The following is a 19923-nucleotide window of genomic DNA, read 5'->3' on the forward strand; positions in this document are numbered from 1 at the left end:
ATGGACTCCAGAAGATGGTAGAGGACAGGAAGACCTGGAGGAACGTTGTCCATGGGTCGCGATGGGTCGGACACGACTTCGCAATTAACAACAACATTAACAACATATATATATATATATGTATATACACACACACACACACACATACACACACACACACACACACACACACACACACACACACACAGATACATACCAAAACTGGATACAAGTTTAGGATGGCTTTTCATCAAAATAAAACAATATATTTAAATTAAACATTATTTGATTGCATCTCCAACATTAAATGCAATACTGTAAAGTCTTTTCTAAAATAATAGTTTTTGTTGAAAATAATGTGATATAAAATCTATTTAACCACTCTTATTTTTTTAATTAAATAAAGTATACAAGCAAAGTGTAAAAAGCAAAACAATAAAATATATTTTAAAAAGTTATAAAAACGGTAACCCCCTATCTCTACCTGTCTCTCCACCTCCCTGTCAAACCACCTATTTATTTATTTAGTAAAATTTGTATGCCACCCATCTCTCCTACATGATGACTCTGGCAGTTTATTTATTTATTTATGAGACTTATATACCGCTTTTAAGTGCAAGCACTCTCTAAGCGGTGTACACCAGTAAGCAATGTATATATATATTTACATTGCCCCCAACAATCTGGGTCCTCATTTTACCTACTTCGGAAGGATGGAAGGCTGAGTCAACCTTGAGCCGGTGAGATTTGAACCGCTGACCTGCTGAACACAGTCAGCTAAAGTGGCCTGCAGTACTGCACACTAACTGCTGCGCCACCTAGAAACAAATGAAAAATAGTTAAAAGATTAAAACAAACTGACATTAAAATATTATTAAAACTGTGCTTATTGCTACTTGGATATTTTTATACTTTACTTCAGACATTATTACTCATATTTATTTGGATCTTTTTAAGTGTTTCTATCATTATTATTACTATTACTATTAAAAAGTTTCTTTTTTTCTTTAAAAAACATATTCCAATTGTGTTAATTTGCCTTGCTATATGTATTATTCTCAATCAAGAGGAAGAGGGTAACATAAGTATGCATTCATTTGAAAAATTAAAGTATTTATATTATGCAAGGATTCAAAAGCAGATTAGACTGTATTGAAGGGTTTTAAATTTTAGACACCTAATTTTGTTGTGTGTCCTGGTCCTTTAGATTTAGCAATAAAAGATAAAACTTTTCCACTTAAAGTAGAAAATAGAAAAAGCAAGTAGCAGTTATGATTGTTTCTTGATTCATTGCTGCTGATGTTAACCGATTCACCAACTAGGTATGAAAAGTCTTAAATTTGTTGGATCAAATAAGTTCTCTTGTATTGCTAATATAATGCAGCCTTATTTCTGTCCTGCACTCTACACATTAAATATACTATAAATGTAGTCTATTTATGCGGGTGAGGGAATCTGCAAAATTTGTTGCAGAGTTTTAAATTGAAAGCATATGTCAAATTACATTCAAACGTCATAATTTTGTAATGCATATTTGTCTAAGCAATAATTGACCACAGATCACTTAGATTTTAGGCTTTCTGTCTTGTTTCTCATTAAAATTCCCTTCTCCAGCTCCATATTACCTCATTCCCTGTCTCGCTGCAGATTGAGCATCATACAAATGCTTTCATTTTATATATTAAGAAAAATACTATATAACTTATATCTCTTATCCCTCTTATTGTGGAGCCCCTTTATATCCAAAGTTATCTGTTCTTTTAACCGTATTCAAACAAGTGCTTGCTCATGTAGTACTCCATCTGGTAGGGTGAGTCAAATCTCTTGAATCTGTTTCTGGCCTTTTTCTTTGGCCTAGTAGCTTTCCAAGTTGATATATTCCACTTGCCAGGAAGTTCTTGTATCTTTGTAAGTATTGTTGGGAGTGGAGAAGACAGGATACGTAGAATATATGCTTTTTGTCTCCAGAACTCTAATGGTTCTCCTGGCAGCTCTATAGTCCATCTTCTTTCTTATCCTCAGATTTATTTTAATGTTCTGATGAATAAAGTATCTTTTCCATTTTTATTGTTATGTCAAAGTCTTGTAGCTTTTTTTCCTATTTGTGTTAAATTATAATTCTCTTTATTTGTTGCTTTGCTAATTAAGTCATTTTCTTCTAGTTTATGTTCTTTTATCTGATTTGTTTGTTCATTCTTTACCATCATTTTTTGAGTGTTTTTTGATTGTGGGTTTAGATTAGAAATGTGCTCATTTATGTTGTCAAAGTTATTTTTGATCTCCTCATGGTTTGAATCTATTGTCATTTGTATCTGTTGTACCATTACATATATTTCCTCCTGGAAAATATTTGTCTTGTCTTGAAATGTTGCTTCTGGAGATCTTTGATATCCAGACTAGGTCCTTCAGGAGTAAGTATTAAATGTAGTTTTCTGTTATTTTTTGATAAGAATGCAATATTCATGTTGTCTACCCCTTTCAAATAGTCCATCAGTGCCATTAGTCTCTATAATTAGCCTTATCAAACCAGTCAAACTCAGAATTGAAACAGCCCAATTTTGTATAGTTCTTATCTTTATATATAGTTTTTATAATCCACTGTATTTCCAATTGTCAAGGCATCAGTAAAATCAGTATTTATAACAGTTCTTTTATTCAGGGGTCAGTTGTCAACCAGTCAAAATTGCAATTCAGCCACTTTGAGCCTGTAAATTTCCTCCTAAAAGATTAGCCTAGAGTCAAAGTTTTTCTTTTTCTTTTTTAATCTTATGACTGGCCCAGTATGTATTCTTTTTTCTCCCCACCCAGCTGTCTTCTGAGGGTTATCCAAGTTCAAAGGAACAGATTATTCTTTGTTTCTTGGCATCTTGCCAATTTCTGAGTCAGTGTTGTTAATGTTCTATGTTCTAGTTCTCCACTAGGTGTCAGTAGTTGTTTGTTTTCCAGCTTTTTCAAATATTATCATTATTATTATTTTTAGTTTCATCAAAACCCTTTAAAGTATAATCTTAGTTATTTTTTTAATTTCTAGATTTATCCAGACTGTAATATTTTAACTTTGATTTCAAAATATTTCTTTCTCCCTTAAAGGTTATTTCACCGCTTCCATCTATGAGGGAGTGGGGTTATAGTCCACTTCCTTCACTTTTGGAGGTTTTCTTACTTTGGGGATCTTTCCCAAGGACTTAGTTACAGAGGAGAGGAGAGAAAATCGATACTTTCACCAGTTCCAAGCATGCTGTTCACCATTGTTCTGGTTCATGCTCTTGGACTTTGGCTGCAAGTAGCTTGGGCTAGACACTTGTGTGCACCTAGCCTTTCTCCTGTCAGGTTAGAGGGCTTCTCCTGGATCGAACAGAATGGCTGCCATCATTCTGTGATCATCGGGGCACGCCTTTTTCTTCATTGCCACTCTGGAGTGACTTCAGACCCATTTAGGGTCCCCTGGCAAGGCGAAATCAGCCATGGGGAGTGGAGCTACGCAATCCCACAGCCATGCACTATGGTGCAAAAACTGGAATGGATGATGTATGTGAATGAAAAGTTTGAAATTTAAAGGTAAATTAAGCTAAAGAAAATTAGGACTAAGGAATGACTGAAATACTGAGGGGAAATTAAGCTTAAATAAGAACTTTGAAAATAAGATATATAGTGATTTAACAAATTAACTTTTACAAATATAAATGAAATATAAACTGATCAGAAAAGATGTTATAGGTAGATGTCATAAGATAGATGAACAGTATAATATTTTTATAATGCATAAAATATGAAACATTGGGATGGTGTATCTGAATGGAAAATTTGGATATTGAGATGATTAATATTGAGAAAATTATGACTGATAAGAATTATTTAAATATTAAGGGGAAATTAAGCTTAAATAAGAACTATGAAAATAGGATATATGGTGAACTAATTAGATGATTTTTATAAAAACAGCACAAGTTGATAAGAAAAAATGTCATACGTGGATGTTATTATTTGTAAAAACATGAAAAAATGTTTATATTTAACCATTTATGCATTGAAAATATTAACAATTATATTTGTTTAAGGTTGAAGAAGGAGAATACTATTGGGAGAAGGGAAGATCAAAGTAATATACTATTAATTAATATACTAATTATGGAAGTACAGAAATTAATTATTATTGACAGTCAATTAACTACCATTGATTGTTTTTTTTCTTAAATTTATGAACCAAGACAACACACTGTACACCGGGCACTAGGGATTATTATTGTAAAAAATCAATAAAACATTTCTAAAAAAACCCAAAACAAATGATTTCAGCATTTCCAAGAGTGAAGAATTGCTCCTCCCACCTTTTTTCAGCCTATAATACTTTTCCTAATGTCTTTTTTTTGTAAAAAACAATAACAGTGATAGAAGCCTAATGAGAAATCTCCATTTCATGACCATTTATTTATTACTTTTAAGAGCAGCAACTGCTGATGGAAGGATTCACTGTTCACCAGTAATGGCATCACATTTCTGGAATCTGATCAATTAATGTGATTTATACAAGAATCCATGTTTCGTATTGCATGGTATATTAGCTTGAGCCAAAATGAGTAGCACTTGTATTGTCTCTGATTGTACTTCCGTTGCTTTGGATCTTAAACTTGGATTGATGGTACGATTGACTATAATGTTTCTCTTCTAATGGTTTCTAGCAGCTTTGGAAGTATTGAATTTTCCTGGAAAGATTATCTTAGTTTCAGATATAGATATAAATATAGAGATAGAGATAGACACACACACACATACACACACACCAGTTTCTGAAATTGCTTTCTGGTGTAAACCACCCCCAACCCCATGTATTTTGTATATCTGTGGTTTCTGCTTGAAACCTCAGATATTTATGCTAAAGAAAGTAAAAAAAAGTTACACAAAGGTTCTAGAAATGTAGATTTACACTTGTTTACATGGTTAATTGAAAAAAAAGATTTGCACTGAGGGCCATGTTGGAGAGAGTATACAAAATAAATTGAGTGAGTGAGTGAATGAATGAATGAATATTTTCCTGGCTTTCTTCCAATATGTAATGTCACTTATTGGACCTTGCAATTCACTTCTACGCTCTGAATCTCTCTCTCTCTCTCTCTCTCTCTCTCTCTCTCTCTCTCTCTCTCTCTCTCTCTCTCTCTCTCTCTCTCACACACACACACACACACACACACACACACACACACCACAGAATGTACACCACGAAAAGTAGAAACACTGAAATATTCTGTAGGACATAACAAATATGGGTTACCTTGTGTAACTCAGTTTTTAGCAACCATCCTACTTTAACAGTATATATCTAATAAAGTAATGCAGATATCATAGCAAAAAAACAGACAGAATTTTGATCACACCATTGCAGCCACTATTTTGACTTTTTAAAAATCACACCCTGTGATCACCCCTGCAACATATGCTTGAAGCACAAGGGTGTCAATATAGTACATGTCTGCAAGACTTTAAAACAGTCCTACCATTTTTCAGAACTGTAAAACACATTTTGGAAACAAAATCCAAAGCATAGTATATCTCTATTATTTCATAATGATAGACTTTATTTTTATGCAAGATAACTGTATTTTTACAATCACTTTGTTTAAAAAAGGTGAGATGCATTTTATAAAATCTTGAAGTAAATGCTCAGTATGAAATGTCCTGAGAAAAATAAACATATTAATACATTCTCTAATATTGTCTCAAATTATCCCTCAGCAGTCTATTGGTAAGAGAAAACCAGAGTATATTTGAAAATGAGAATTCTTTCATTCATAACATTGCACATGGGAATAACTTGTTGATAAGATACTAATTTAAATATTAATGAAAGATGTTGACTGAGGATAGAAAAGGAGATAGTTCAAGGTGTGACTCTTTATTTCTCTCCTTTGCATGTAAGGTTTCTCACAAACTATGATAAGAAATCAGAAAATTGTCCTCTTTGTTTTCCACTACTTGTGCTCTGTTGTCACCAAAACCAAGTGTGCAATAAATAAAAACTGAAAAATACATGGAATGTATCCAAGTTTATGAACTTAAATTCCAGCCTATTTTCAAAAGTTTGGGAGTATTTGATAATGATTTTAGCTTTCATGCTTTGGCCTGGTTTGAATTATAAATTAAACTAACAGTTCCTTCTCAAAAGTCCCTAATTTCCATAAACATACTCAGACTAGAATCTGCTAACTCCCCTACAGACTTTTCAGTAACAAGAATAAACAGATGAAGGAAATCTATAGCTGGCCCTACAAAAATATTGGCCTCTTGTACGAAGCTTAGACCTGTCTTCAATTTAATCTGGGATGCTGACAGTAAAATTCACCAGATTCTGAGAAGTTTGTTAGTTAAAAAAGAACTTATTCCACTTCTATTGGCCTAAGGATTGTCACCATCTTTGAAGAGAGGATGGTGTCCACTCTATTAAAGACTTGGCAACAAGGCTGGGAAGCAAAGTTTAAATTAATATTTATGTTACTTTCATTAATTTAAGGTGTTTAAATCTAAACTCTCACCCTCTTATAATGATATTTTATTATGTATTGATTCATTTGGATCGATATCCTGCATTATATCCACTATCACGTCAGCATATAGAATACTTCCTTCTCAATCCTTTCTTTGCAGCCACATGTCTTGGAGATAGGCCACTCAGTCAGCTTTCATGGACTCAGATCTGGGTCTCCCTGGTTTTACTCTGTTATACTACACTGGCTCTTTTTTGACCCATGGGCATGTATGTTGGAAACTAAGTGTTGGATGATTGTGAAAAGCTCATTCATGGAATAAAAGAACCATGATTTGGCAAAACATGTATCTAATATATTTGATTGTGGAATAAGTTATGGATCTATTTACTTTTCCAGGTACTGAAATGGGTGGAAGAAGCAGTGCAAGCTTCTAAAGTTCATCTATTGTCTACAGACCATTTAACTTCAGGAGAAAGCTTTTGGCAGATCCCTTTTGATCCTAGTCTGAAAGAAGTTACAGTGTCACTAAGTGGTCCTTCCCCAGAAATTGAAATTCACAACCCTTTGGGTGAGATGTTAATCTATTTCCTTTTATTAAGATTGGCCAGGCATGACTTATTTTCAGTACCTTCCTAGCTTTGTTATACAAGCAGTACAAATTTATGGAGTAGATATGATTGGCCTCTACCATTGGATAACTCTAGCTCAACTTCTTGAAGCATTTTATGGGATGACAGTTAAGAAGTACCACCCTTTTCTTTGTAAATATGCCCCTCTTACTTTAAAAAAATCCCTGAGATTAAAGCATAAGAACATTAACGGTAGGAGACCAGAATGACAAATCCAAAATTAAGGAAGATTACAAAATTAGAAGGGAAATCAAGAATGTTCAAATGTAGATATGAGAACAAGGTGGGCAAGCATTCCCAATGGTTTAAAGACTACTTAGACATGTTTTAGGCATTTTGTGTTTCCCATGTTAAGTAGCATTGGAATCTCAGAAGAAAATTGGTGATGTGCTGTCTCATTTTTCATGTGAAGTTCTTAAAAGTGACTTTAGTGGTATTTATACTGAGTGCTACCATCTACCCTATTTATATAAATATTGGCCAAGGGAATGATTTTTATATTTCAATATAGTTCCATGATTTAGGTTAGCAGGGAAACAACTACAATATATTCACTTCTGCCACAAACTTAACACCAATAAAAATATACCATACTATGTACCCATTGAGTCTTCTTCTGATTGCTCATATAGAGGCAATCTGCTACCAAATAATAAAGTCTGCAAATTGCATTTCCTATAAATATTTGGATAACCAAGGAATGACTGCTGGTAGTCTAAAGGATGAAAAAGAAAAAGTTAGTCTTCAATAAAACACACAAATATTGGAGATCTTACATAATGGAAGAGGTATTCCCAAAAATATCTGCACTTCAAGTCATTTAGGACCTTACACATTATCAAGTTTATCTCAAAATAGGGAAATATTTAGCTAATGAAGAAACTGAGAACAGTAATGATTCCGTAATTAAACATATTGTTTAGTAACAGAGTAGCATTTTGCGCCAGTTGAAGCCTTTATGAAATCGCCAAGGATAGCCCCATGAAGATCTTATTAGATATGAAATTGCTGAGAGATGGACCACTATGGTAAATCTGGGACAGTTAAGTGAGTGCTACAACTGGCAAACCAACCAGAGCTGAAAGTAGACTTAGTGTCCAGTGAGAAATTGGATCTTGAACTATCCCCAATTTATAAATCTGTTTTTTCAAAGGATCACAAATCGATCTAGAATAGGTGGTTTTCCTACAGGGGTTCCCAACCCCCGGCCTGTTAAGAATTGGGCCCCATAACTGGAGGTGAGTGGTGGGCGAGTGGGCAAAACCGAAGCCCTCTTCCTCCCAATCTGTGGAAAAAATATCTTCCATGAAACTGGTCCCTGGTGCCAAAAAAGTTGGGAACCAGTGGTGGGATTCAGCCAGTTCGCACCAGTTCAGCAGAACCGGTAGCTTTTTTTTTTGTTGCCCAGGCCCAGAATGGACTTCCAGAAGTGGCATCCACACAGAGAACTGGTTGTTCCCATATTTGAATCCCACCACTGTTGGGAACCTGTTTTCCTAATTGCTTATGCTGGGATTAGCCATTAATTATACCACTAGTTTATCATAATTAAATTTAAACCTGTTGTTTCTCTTCTGCCTGCAAGCTTTAATCCAATCCAACACTGACTCACTTGATTAAAATACTGACATAGCCATAGACAAATCTCTACAAATCGATTGTTTTGCAAGAACACCCTTATTACAGCAATTTAACTTAATGCAAGTTAAATGCTCTCCATATAAGAATGAATGCATGATTCAAATGGAATATATAGGTTTGTAACAAAGCACTGTTTGTCATAAAGTTGCAGAAAGAATTATCTCCTGTTGCATAGAACATAGTCTAGATATGAGAATTACTGAAATAACTAATAAAAATACTCATTCTTTGCCTGCACTATAGGTAAGCATGTAAAGAAAGGATCTGGCTTGAATGAATTACTCAATATTGAAAATTCTGCTAAAGTAGTGAACATAAAAGAACCAGAACCAGGAACATGGTCTATTCAGGTAACCTTAATGAAATAATGCTGCAATTTATTTTCCACTACCTGAAGTTTTATAGAAAATGTATGTCAAAAAGTGTTGTTTGTTTGTTTGTTTATTCCCCACCTTTCTTATTACTGAATGCAAAGGATTTTTTTTTGGTAGTGTTTTCAGGCTTAAAGCTAAACATAGATGACTTTACTGAATTGATATTTGAATCCATCCATTGCTCTGATGCAGGTGCCAGCCATCTTGACAAGTGTCTTCAGAAAACTCCAGTTTTATCTTGATTTTCATGGCCTGATAGGGCTAAGAGCAAGATATCATGGCTCTGAAAAGCGGTGGCTACTTCACGGTTTAGATGCTGTCTGTACGCAAGGGGCATAAACAATAGATAATCAAATTAATTGTCAAATATATGTGTTTGGCAAGAGGATTAAGATAATTCATGTTAAGCAAATGAAGGAATTTTGATTCCATGCTTTTTATATTAATTCTTAATTCCATGCCTCTTTGGTTTCTTTGGACAAAGGAAAACTTACATGTGGTTTGTCACCACCCAATGAAGTGAAATAAATGTTCAAAATATGTGCATTGAACATACCACTAATGTATGTTTCACAAATGAGATATTCTCAGCTTTGCACTGCTGACAGTGCACAGTCTTCTCAAGAGGATAATTGCAGTTGGTGTTGATAATCCAGAACTGTAGTCCATGCATGACAAACTCATTCCACATTTCACTGCTGTCTTTTTCTGCTAAAATACTCAGCTTCCCAAACTGTAAACTATAATTATATATAAATGGTAATGCTGCTGAGCTATGCCTACCCATCTCTATATGTATTGTTCTCAAAATGGGAAACACATCTTAAAAATCAGAGTCAATTGCATGAAATACTGAAATGTGTATCTGGAGAATATTGAATGAATTTCAGAAGTTTACAAGAAAAGATGTAGTTGGATTTACCCAAAATAATACAAATACAACTTAAAGAGCAGCTACATTGGTGGTACTCATTTTTTTCCACTTATCGGAGGATAGGTCAATGTGTTAGTGGAGTATTGTTGTTGTTGTTCAGTTGCTAAGTTGTGCTGTACTCTGGGCAATCCCATGGACCATAGCCTGCCAGAGACTCCTGTTCCCCACTGCCTCCAGAGTTTGCTCAAATTCATGTTCATTACATCAGTGACACTCTCTAACCATCTCATCCTCTGCTGTCTTCTACTCCTTTTGTCTTCGCCAATATCAAGGTCTTCTCATTTGGTAATCAAGTATTTGAGTTTCAGCTTAAGTATCTGTCTTTCTAAAGAACAGTCAGTGTTGACTTCCAATGATCTTTTGAGAGTCTTCTCCAACACCACAATTGTTAGTGTACTATACAATATGCCCCCCCCCCATTATCACTGCTTTCCCCTTTAACTGTGACTGCATTATATCCCAGCACTCTTCAAGTGAAATTTAAACTGGGCCATCTTTTGAAGTTAAGGTCTGTGATTTCTTAATCACAGTAATAACTCAGATAGATCAAAAGGAGTCTGGTAGCACTTTTCAGACTAACGTGTTTATTCCAAGGTATAAACTCACAAAAGCTTCTGCCTTTTAATAAAATGCGTTAATCTGAAATGGTGCTACAGAACTCCTTCTAATTTTTTGGTTTCCATAAACTAATAAGGCTCTTCTCCTACCATGAGTACAGCAGAGATGTTTTTGTTAAATTATGGTGTTTTGTGAGCTAGCAGTGAAATCGCTGAAGAGTTCTGATGTGTGGATCCAGTTCTTTGCTGAGATGCAAAAGGAAAAGGGGCTTTGCTCTCATTAAAGAAGAAAAAAGAGGCAGGAGGTGACTGGGAGTAGTAGTGTACAAACACAAGGGATTTAAGAGGGAGAGGCTATCCATAGCAGCAAATCTTTACTACTACAATTGTGACCAATAACTCTTTTGCTAACATGGTCATTAAGCAAGACATCACATGACTATAATTTGTGATTTTCCTGCTGGCTTTTCCATTGACTCTGCATGTTGGAAGCCATCCTGCAAAGCTGGCAAATGATGATCACAACATTGCAGGATGCTGTAAAAGTTGTAAATGCCTGCTGATTGCTGATTGCCTGAATATCTATCAAGTGACCACTGGGATTCTACAATGGCCATATGTGCAAGGACAAAGTTATGCCATTGTAACTTTGAATGGTTGCTAAACAGAACTGTCTTTTAGCAAGGTCTATTTTTAAAAACAGATTTAGAAAAAAAATTGATCCATGAATAATGGTAGTGGTATGTGAGAATGGCCTTGGGAGATAGGAGGAAATGCTGCAGACTAGGCAATGGTCAGATAAGAGGCAGCGAGCCTGCAGATAGATTAGGGAAATGGCAAGCATCTCAGAAGCTCTAGTTTCTTGGACTATAAAGGTGATGGGGGAACAGATATACTTGCAAGATTCTGTTAATGTAAACTTCCACTAAAGATAGAGCTGGCTGGGCTTCTTATCTGGAGTATCTTGAAAGGTTGACAATTACATTGTCTTTAGCTCACCTGAGCACAGAAGCTGACACAGTTCAGTTTGTTGAAACCATTCATAGGCTATAACTCTTTGTTTACATATAGAAGGTTGCTGGTTTGAAATAAACAGAACCTTTTTTATATTACTTCTCCTCCTAAAATATTCCTCCAACAAACTGATTATGGGCTTGCTAGAAAAACAATGAAACAGTGTGTCACAGGTTTCTTTTTTAATTGAGAATGAAGAAAAATAGGAAGCTCAGAGAAAGAAAGAAAGAAAGAAAGGAAGGAAGGAAGGAAGGGAGGGAGGGAGGGAGGGAGGGAGGGAGGGAGAGAGAGAGAGAGAGAGAGAAAGAAAGAAAGAAAGAAAGAAAAGAAAGAAAGAAAGAAAGAAAGAAAGAAAGAAAGAAAGAAAGAAAAAGATTTTAAAAACTTTTTACCATGTTGGGATCCTTAGTGCTCTCTGAATTCGGCTGTTTTCTTGCAGACATTTCATTACCAAACTAGGTAATATCATCAGTGCTACTAGATGAGTAAACAACCAAGCTCAGAGAGCATTTGGATCCCTAACTACAGTCCTGACTAATAATATTCTTTTCTACCATGTGTTAAGACAGCAAACATGGCAGGAATTATAACCATTGTGCTTCTGCAACAGTCAGGGCAAGGATATAAATGCTCCAACTCTGGAAATGTTTAAGAAGAGACTGGACAACCATTTGTCTGAAATGGTATAGAGTTTCCTGCCTGAACAGGGGGTTGGACTAGAAGACCTCTAAGATCCCTTCCAATTTTGTTATATATATTTCTATTTCCAAGATATCTCATCTTCCAAGAAGGAAAGTGATTGGCAGTTGCTTTCCTGGGACAAAAAGGTAGAAGGGAATGGAATTGTCCAAGGGAAGGGTGGGGAAATCTTCTGTTTGGATTGTATACTTTGCAAATTGTTGACAAAATGTCTCAACACTGACAGAATCAAGCCAGCATTAGCATAGGACAGGAATATCCTAAAAAGATAATTGTGGATATGCCCATGGAGAGAATTGGTATTATTTGGTTATAGGATGTTGTGCTACAGAGACAGGAACACATTTATGAAAGCACTAACTTTCATCCTTGTAAATCAGATTACCAAGTTAATTTGGTTTTCCTGTTATAAGGTTGACAACTAAAATTTAGGGTAGTAAATCATATTTGCCAAGATATTTGAACTGTATCTGTGGACTGATTCACAAATATTACAAAGCAATACTGTGGTTTGTTACATGAATCTGCCCATTATGGTTTTGCACGATCTGTCTGCCAGGATCACTAGCCCAAAAATTCTGGCTGGCCATGGTGAACAATTTGCAATTTGCAATTGCTGGAATGATGTCCCTTTTCAAAACAGGCAGCTTGCTTAGAATTTGAGAATGACGATGTCAAAAGCTCCCTTTGCCACGAAGAAATAAGTGTTCCATTTCTTTTCCCTGAACTGTCTTTCCTATTAAATGCAACTTTATTTTCCTTTTGGTTTGTTGGTAATTAAATGGTATGCCCTGATTTAAAAAAGAAAGTTGCTTAAGTACTTTAATCCTGTTATAGATTGCCCATGCATATATTGTGTCAACGATAAAAGAGATCAGTTGTCGGCATATTTGCCTGCTGACACTTAGCAGCTAATTAACACTTGATAGCAGGAGTCATTTTGGCAGCCAAAAAAGAAAGAAATCATTTTCGCTAATCCATTGATCTTGACAGGGACTTGCCTTTGCCAAAAAAAAAACCCCTTGGTGTGATGATTTTACACAGGCAAAAGGTTAAGTAACAAAAATAAATAGCAGCCTTTCCAATGAAGACAGACAGATTTGTCCTACTGAATTGTCTAAATATTAATTTTACAGAAAACAACTCTTTTAATATATTTGCTATGTATCACTTTTACTAGACAAGGTAGATTTGCTAGCTGTGAACCCATGTATACCTTAAAATGTTTTTCTCTGCCTGTGAAGACCATATAGGGATATGTACATTCTCCATTCATGTTATTAATTTTAACGGTATGCTAGCTATTTATTTACTTGCAGTGTATTTGTTTATAGTGTGTTGATGGGTAAAGGAAGCAAATTATTTTGAGGATTGGGAATGGGAGGCATAGCACTGCAGTGATTCTCGTCCTTCATTTAAGGTCACTTCTAGTCTGTGTTAGTAGCTGGGTCACTGTGTGGATTGAGACTTTCTATATTGCCTGTCCTTGATGTAGCACTAAAATTGGTGCCAATTCTGCAAGTCTGGAATAAATAAGCAAAACCAGGCCACTTAAAAAAAATTAGCTTCTTGGGATAGGGGTGGGGTCAGTAGCAATTTGCAGACTTTGATTCATATGATCATGAAACTTTGATTCATATGATCATTGTTGGATTTATTGTGACCTTCTTCTATCTTCTTTGCTTTTATTGTAATGATGCTGAGCTTTGAGAACTATATGAGTGGGTGGCTTGCAATTAATTTTTTTCATAAATGGTTTCTGCAGGTTTTCTATTTATTTGAATTGTAAATGACCTCACTCCAAAAGCTTTATTGACTAGTTATATTGCTTAATGTACCATAAAATAAATCTGATACATATTTTGAAATGCACCTGGCTTATCTATTTACATATTGGGGTATATATACTACTTCAGTCGGGAGGAATTCTGAACTCTTCTTTTGGTAAGAAGATTAAAATTAGTAAAACAGTATAACAAAAAAGCCAAATAAGACCATTCATAAGAAATCAGTGAAAAGATGGACTACATTCACTAAAAAAAGTAAGCATCTAAAAACAATCTATTCCAATTCAATCATCATATAGGAGCTCCCCTCCAATATGTTCCCTTAACACAGTGGTTCTCAACCTTTCTAATGCCGTGACCCCATAATACAGTTCCCCATGTTGTGGTGACCCCCAAGTCGGTGTGGCCACCAATAAGAGGGTGTAGGACAGCTAGGGAAAAGGGAAAAAAATGGCGGACAGCGTGGTTTGGCGACCCCCATGAAATGGTCGTTCGACCCCAAATGGGGTCCCGACCCACAGGTTGAGAACCACTGCCTTAACAGCTAAATAACAACAACAACAACAACAACAACAGTAATAGTAATAGTAGTAGTAGTAATAATAATAAATAAATAAAGTTGGAAAGGACCTTGGAAGTCATCTAGTCCAACGCCTTCCCAGGCAGGAAACCCTATACCATTTCAAACAAATGGCTGTCCAATCTCTTCTTTAAAACTTCCAATATTGGAGCATTCACAGCTTCTGGAGGCAAGTCTTACAATTGTCCTAAGAATTAAATATGCTATGTGTCAGCAGTGAACAGCTTATAAATAAGTGAATACAGGGTGTGCAAGAAAAAGAAGGTCAATTGTTTCAGTGGAATTTGGTTACCTGCTACAACCATAGACTAAACCTACAATAATATTTTATGGAACACAAACTTTCATACTGTGACATTGGAACAGCTTCATCAATATTTTTGTAGATATCAAGTAGTGGACGACACTCTATTCGTATCACTGGACTTAGCAATATTGACTTCAGAGCTGGATTTTCCAGGAAGCCAACACTAGACTTCAAAATGACTTCTACCAGACCAGTACAAGGTTAGTTGCAATTTCTAGCTTGCATTTGAATGGTATTTACCTTACAGTCCAGCTGAATATTGTGGCTTTAGAGTACAAAAGTTGACATCAGTATGTCTTTTCTAAGACCTTGAAGTTACACTGGAGTGTATTCTTCTGACAATGGAATGATATTTCCCAGCATGGTTTAATGCTATAAAAAATCATCCAAACAAATGGAAAACTAGTTTATTTTTATAATAAATGAATGCAAAATAAAGGATAGCCAGAAATAATAAATCAATCGATAGACAGATTTGTCCTAGAAAATCAGCTCAAATAGTACTACTGAGCCTTTTGAAAGTTTCCTAAAGTATAGGAATGAAGGTTAAAGTATTTCATGAAATATAAAAGTAAAGTCTCATTTGAGTTAAAGTCAACTTTTGTTAACTTCATGGATGTGTTTCCTCCCAAATCAAGAGAGCTATGTTTTGTCCATATGGCTGTTTCTTTCATTTATCTTTTATTTCTTTTACTACATGGCCAAATTCCAGTGCTGAAAGTCGACATTTCAGATGTTGGGGGAATAAGGACTTTAAAAGGATGGGCTATTAATGCAAAGTGGACAGTATTGTTACATGATGGGTTTGTACTTACATATTGAAATTTTAGAAGGGTGGTTAAGAATAGTCTTTCTTTTATGTAACTATATTTAAGTCTATTCTGTATAGTCAGAATGGGTTTGGTGAAGCAAAATAGACATTTAGGATAGAGGTTCCAGATTTCCCACTCTGTTTTAGAGCAACTAAAATATACCAAGTTCTGCCAGGGACAAAACAAAAGATTATGTTGCCTAAGAAAAATGGAAAAGGAATGATTGATGTAATTTTTGATTTGTATTTGGTCCACAGGGATACCTACCTACATTCTGCTCAATACTACAGGGATCCATCTTCCAGCTAGAGTAGATCGTTTAGAACTGCTGAGCATCACTGGAGAGCCCCTCAAGACTGTTCCTGTAAAACCCTTTCCTGAAAGCAATCCTTATGGAATCTGGAATATCTCTGAATTTATTCCACCAAATGAAGCCTTCTTCCTTAAAATAACTGGCTACGACAAAAATGATTACCTCTTTCAGAGAGTTTCAAGTGTTTCATTTTCTAATATTATTCCTGGTAATTATTTTAAGTCATTTTTGACAGGGCAGGGGAGTGGCTTTTATCTGTAGATCATTTGGGGTTGTTTAATCCCATTTGCATTTATCTTAATCTTTAGCTTTATAGATAGATAGATAGATAGATAGATAGATAGATAGATAGATAGATAGATAGATAGATAGATAGATAGATAGATAGATAGATACTGTAGATGGAGAAGAGATAATGAGATAGATAGATAGATAGATAGATAGATAGATAGATAGATAGATAGATAGATAGATAGATAGACAGGCAGACAGATAATATACAGGCAGACAGACAGACAAATTGAGGGGTGATAGATGATAGATGGAAAATCAGACAGTAATATAGATTTAGAATATGTATGTGTATGTATATTGACGTGACAAGTATTAATAAAAATAACAAAGGCTTTTTTTCACTAGATGCTCCAAAAGTCAGCATGCCCAAGAAAACCCCAGGATATTATCTGCAGCCAAGTCGTATTTCTTGTCATATAGCCAGCCTCATTCCTTTTACTGCTCATTTTAAAAGAAATGGAGTTAAACTGGGAATGGATCAGTTTTTCAAGTAAGTAATTTTTCCTCAATTTAATTGAGGAGATAATAGAAGGTACAGTCACCTTCATTATGTAAGGGTAAAATTATGGTGAAAGTTGTTTTCTTATTGTAAAGAATAGTTGGACTAGGAATAATGTGAACTGAAGTTCATGCAGGAAGAAAATATGTTTTTAAGGCCATACTCATTCTCAGAGTAATATAGTAAATATTTATTAAAGAAATAATTTCTACATATATTATTAGCCTAATTAATACAGTAAGATTGATTTAATTAACAAAATATGTAAAATATGATTTGAATTCATAAGTTCTTATTTATTGCTATAAAGCCAATTAAGCAAAGAGGGGCCTTTTTAGTGTTCCATGTACTTTTGAGAATTTTGTAGCAATTATACCTCTTTGCTGAAAATAATCAGAATAGAAATGTTGAAATTCTCATGTTAGTTTTTGGGAAAACTCAGATTTCTCACAGGATTTTTGAAGGGTACTTTTGAAAAAGAATAAAGTTGGATCAGCTTTGCTTGCAGCCTAAGGCTGTTCCAAGACATTGTGTTTGTCAGGTAAACTAGCAAAAAGCCCTGCTATCTATCAAAATAAAAATAGGAAGTAATGGTCTATGTCAGTGGTTCTTAACCTGTGGGTCCTTGGACCACTGGAAGGGCCAATATCATCACACAGGGTCCGCAAAGGCTTGAGGACATGTTATGATTTAAATCATGTGGTGGCGCAGCAGTTAGAGTGCAGTACTGCAGGCCACTTTAGCTGACTGTGTTCAGCAGGTCAGCGGTTCAAATCTCACCGGCTCAAGGTTGACTCAGCCTTCTATCCTTCTGAGGTAGGTAAAATGAGGACCCAGATTGTTGGGGACAATGTAAATATATACATACATTGCTTACTGGTGTATACCGCTTAGAGAGTGCTTGCACTTAAAGCGGTGTATAAGTCTCATAAATAAATAAATAAATAAATAAATAAATAAATAAATAAATAAAATCTGGAGTTAAGTCTTGGAATCCATGGCCATGGTCCAGGGCCCATGGCCACAAAAGGTATTTAAAGGGGTTCCGTGGTAAAGAAAAGGTTGAGAACTACATGTGTTTTTAGTTCAGTATGAATAAAATCTTAGAGCCAACTCTTTTTTTCCACACAGTAAAAATTAAATATTAACGAATTATTCAGTTTGCTGTCCCTTCACAATATCTGCTGTCTGTGATAGCCATTTGAGACTGCTAATGTCCTGAAATGACCATTAACAATTACTTCCTCTCTTTCCTTAGAATACAGCAGCAGGGAAGTTCATTTCTGCAGTGGAATGCACACAGATTGTGTGGATAGTTTATAACAGTTCTCAGAACCTTGTTCTCTATTCTCTATACACAGAATAATCTCAAAATAAGTATGGAAAAGATTTCCTAGGTATTTTGAAAACAGTGACCTAATTATATTATGTTCCAATCTGGACTAAGTCAATCATGTTTAATGGGATTGAGTCATAACTAATTTGACTCACTGATTTCAGTCTGGATTCAGTTTGTAGGCATTGTATGTTTCAAACAATAGCAATAATTTTTCTTTAAGATTCTATGTCTAATCAAAGAATCCTTTAACTGTATTTCATAATACTAAAACATGAAAAAGAAAGCAGAAACAGTTTGAGGGATTTCCTGTGTACTTCCAAAATAAGCAATAGTTTGATTAATTTCCATTATAGTTATTTACTTAATTAATCAATTAACAATATGGATGTTGTAATCCAACTGTAAATTGCTGCCAATTTATTACACAATCTTTTTGTGAAGCTGCATTAAGTCATTCTATAGACATACTTCCCTGGGTGTGTAATTATACTTTTAAACTCCAGTGATCCAATTGCTTGGGTTTTTTTTCTTTTGATTTTTTTATGTCTTGTTACATCTTGATCACATTAAATAATAAGATTTCCTGACTGAGAGTCCCATCTGAAATAATGAGATTTGCATCGTTGTTCTGTTGTTGCCCCCAAAATCTGTAGTTTTGTATGAACTAGAAATATTAATTTAGTTAATTGAATACAATTAAATTAAAAATGTTTTAAAATTTGTTCATAAATTAATAAATAATTTTTAAAATAGTTCAAGTTCTATATTATGCCAGTTTTTCCTGATTACATGAAGGCATAGATAATATTTTAATAGTCTGATCATAATAGTTCCTTCACATTATTTTCAGTGATTCAGGCCCAATCATATAACATTATATAGGACAGTTTTTTCCCAATCTGGTACCTTCCAGATACACGGGACTTCAGTTTTCCAGCTGCCATTACATTTTGGATTATGGGAATTGAAGTTAATCATATCTGGCAATATCCAAATGGCGAAAAAATTGATTTGAGACCTGGAAAACACTTCATCAGATTTATTTGTAGATTTATTCAGTCTACAAATCAGGAAAAGACCAATTGCTTGATTTTTTTTTAAAGCAACACCTCTGGTTTATTGATACATTCAACATTTATGAGGAATGCATTTTGAAGCAGGTTTTTTTTTTAGCATCTATCAAATTAATTTTGGGGGAAACATTTTCATGTGCGAAAGATGGCACAATTCATAAAATTATAATTAGAACATGTATGCTTTTAAAAACATGAAGCTACATCATATTCATAATGTTCTATATTTCCAGTGACATAACCTGGCTGCGTTGGAATTTGTTTTTAATCTTTAATTGGAAACTTTTTTATTTGCACAATTTAGATCTGTGAATAATCATCCATTAGAGCTAGTTTAAGTGTGACAGAAGATAGGGCTAAAGAACACATGAACTTACAGGGTGGTCCAAACTAAATAAAAATTGTAGAAACTCAAATTCCTTTTGCCTAAATGTGATTGAACGACAAGTGTCCTTCACTCAATCTGCTTCTTCGTTTCCCGTTCTAATTTCCTGTTTTTGGTATGGATTATGGAGATGGTAGGAAGAAATGCAGATTTTGCACATGGGGTTCTAAAGCCAAGGTTATAGAAATTTTCTGTATTTCTGAATATTTTCTTGCTGTTATTGTG

At 34.7% G+C, this 19923-nt stretch overlaps 1 protein-coding gene across 10 annotated transcripts in view; it reads left to right on the plus strand.

The window, feature by feature from the left end:
* Positions 1-19923, plus strand: part of HMCN1 (hemicentin 1) — a 433480-nt gene that overhangs the window by 234667 nt on the left and 178890 nt on the right. For all 10 annotated transcript variants that reach the window (XM_039357629.1, XM_039357620.1, XM_039357628.1 and 7 more), the window contains exons 5-9: positions 6858-7029; positions 8975-9081; positions 15063-15183; positions 16053-16316; positions 16748-16892. In XM_039357629.1, coding sequence (XP_039213563.1) covers positions 6858-7029; positions 8975-9081; positions 15063-15183; positions 16053-16316; positions 16748-16892 — 809 coding nt within the window. The remainder of the gene's footprint in view (positions 1-6857; positions 7030-8974; positions 9082-15062; positions 15184-16052; positions 16317-16747; positions 16893-19923) is intronic.

Source organism: Crotalus tigris, unplaced genomic scaffold (assembly GCF_016545835.1).
Source record: "Crotalus tigris isolate CLP2741 ecotype Arizona unplaced genomic scaffold, ASM1654583v1 scf7180000018938.1368258, whole genome shotgun sequence".
In the NCBI taxonomy this organism is placed as follows: domain Eukaryota; kingdom Metazoa; phylum Chordata; class Lepidosauria; order Squamata; family Viperidae; genus Crotalus; species Crotalus tigris.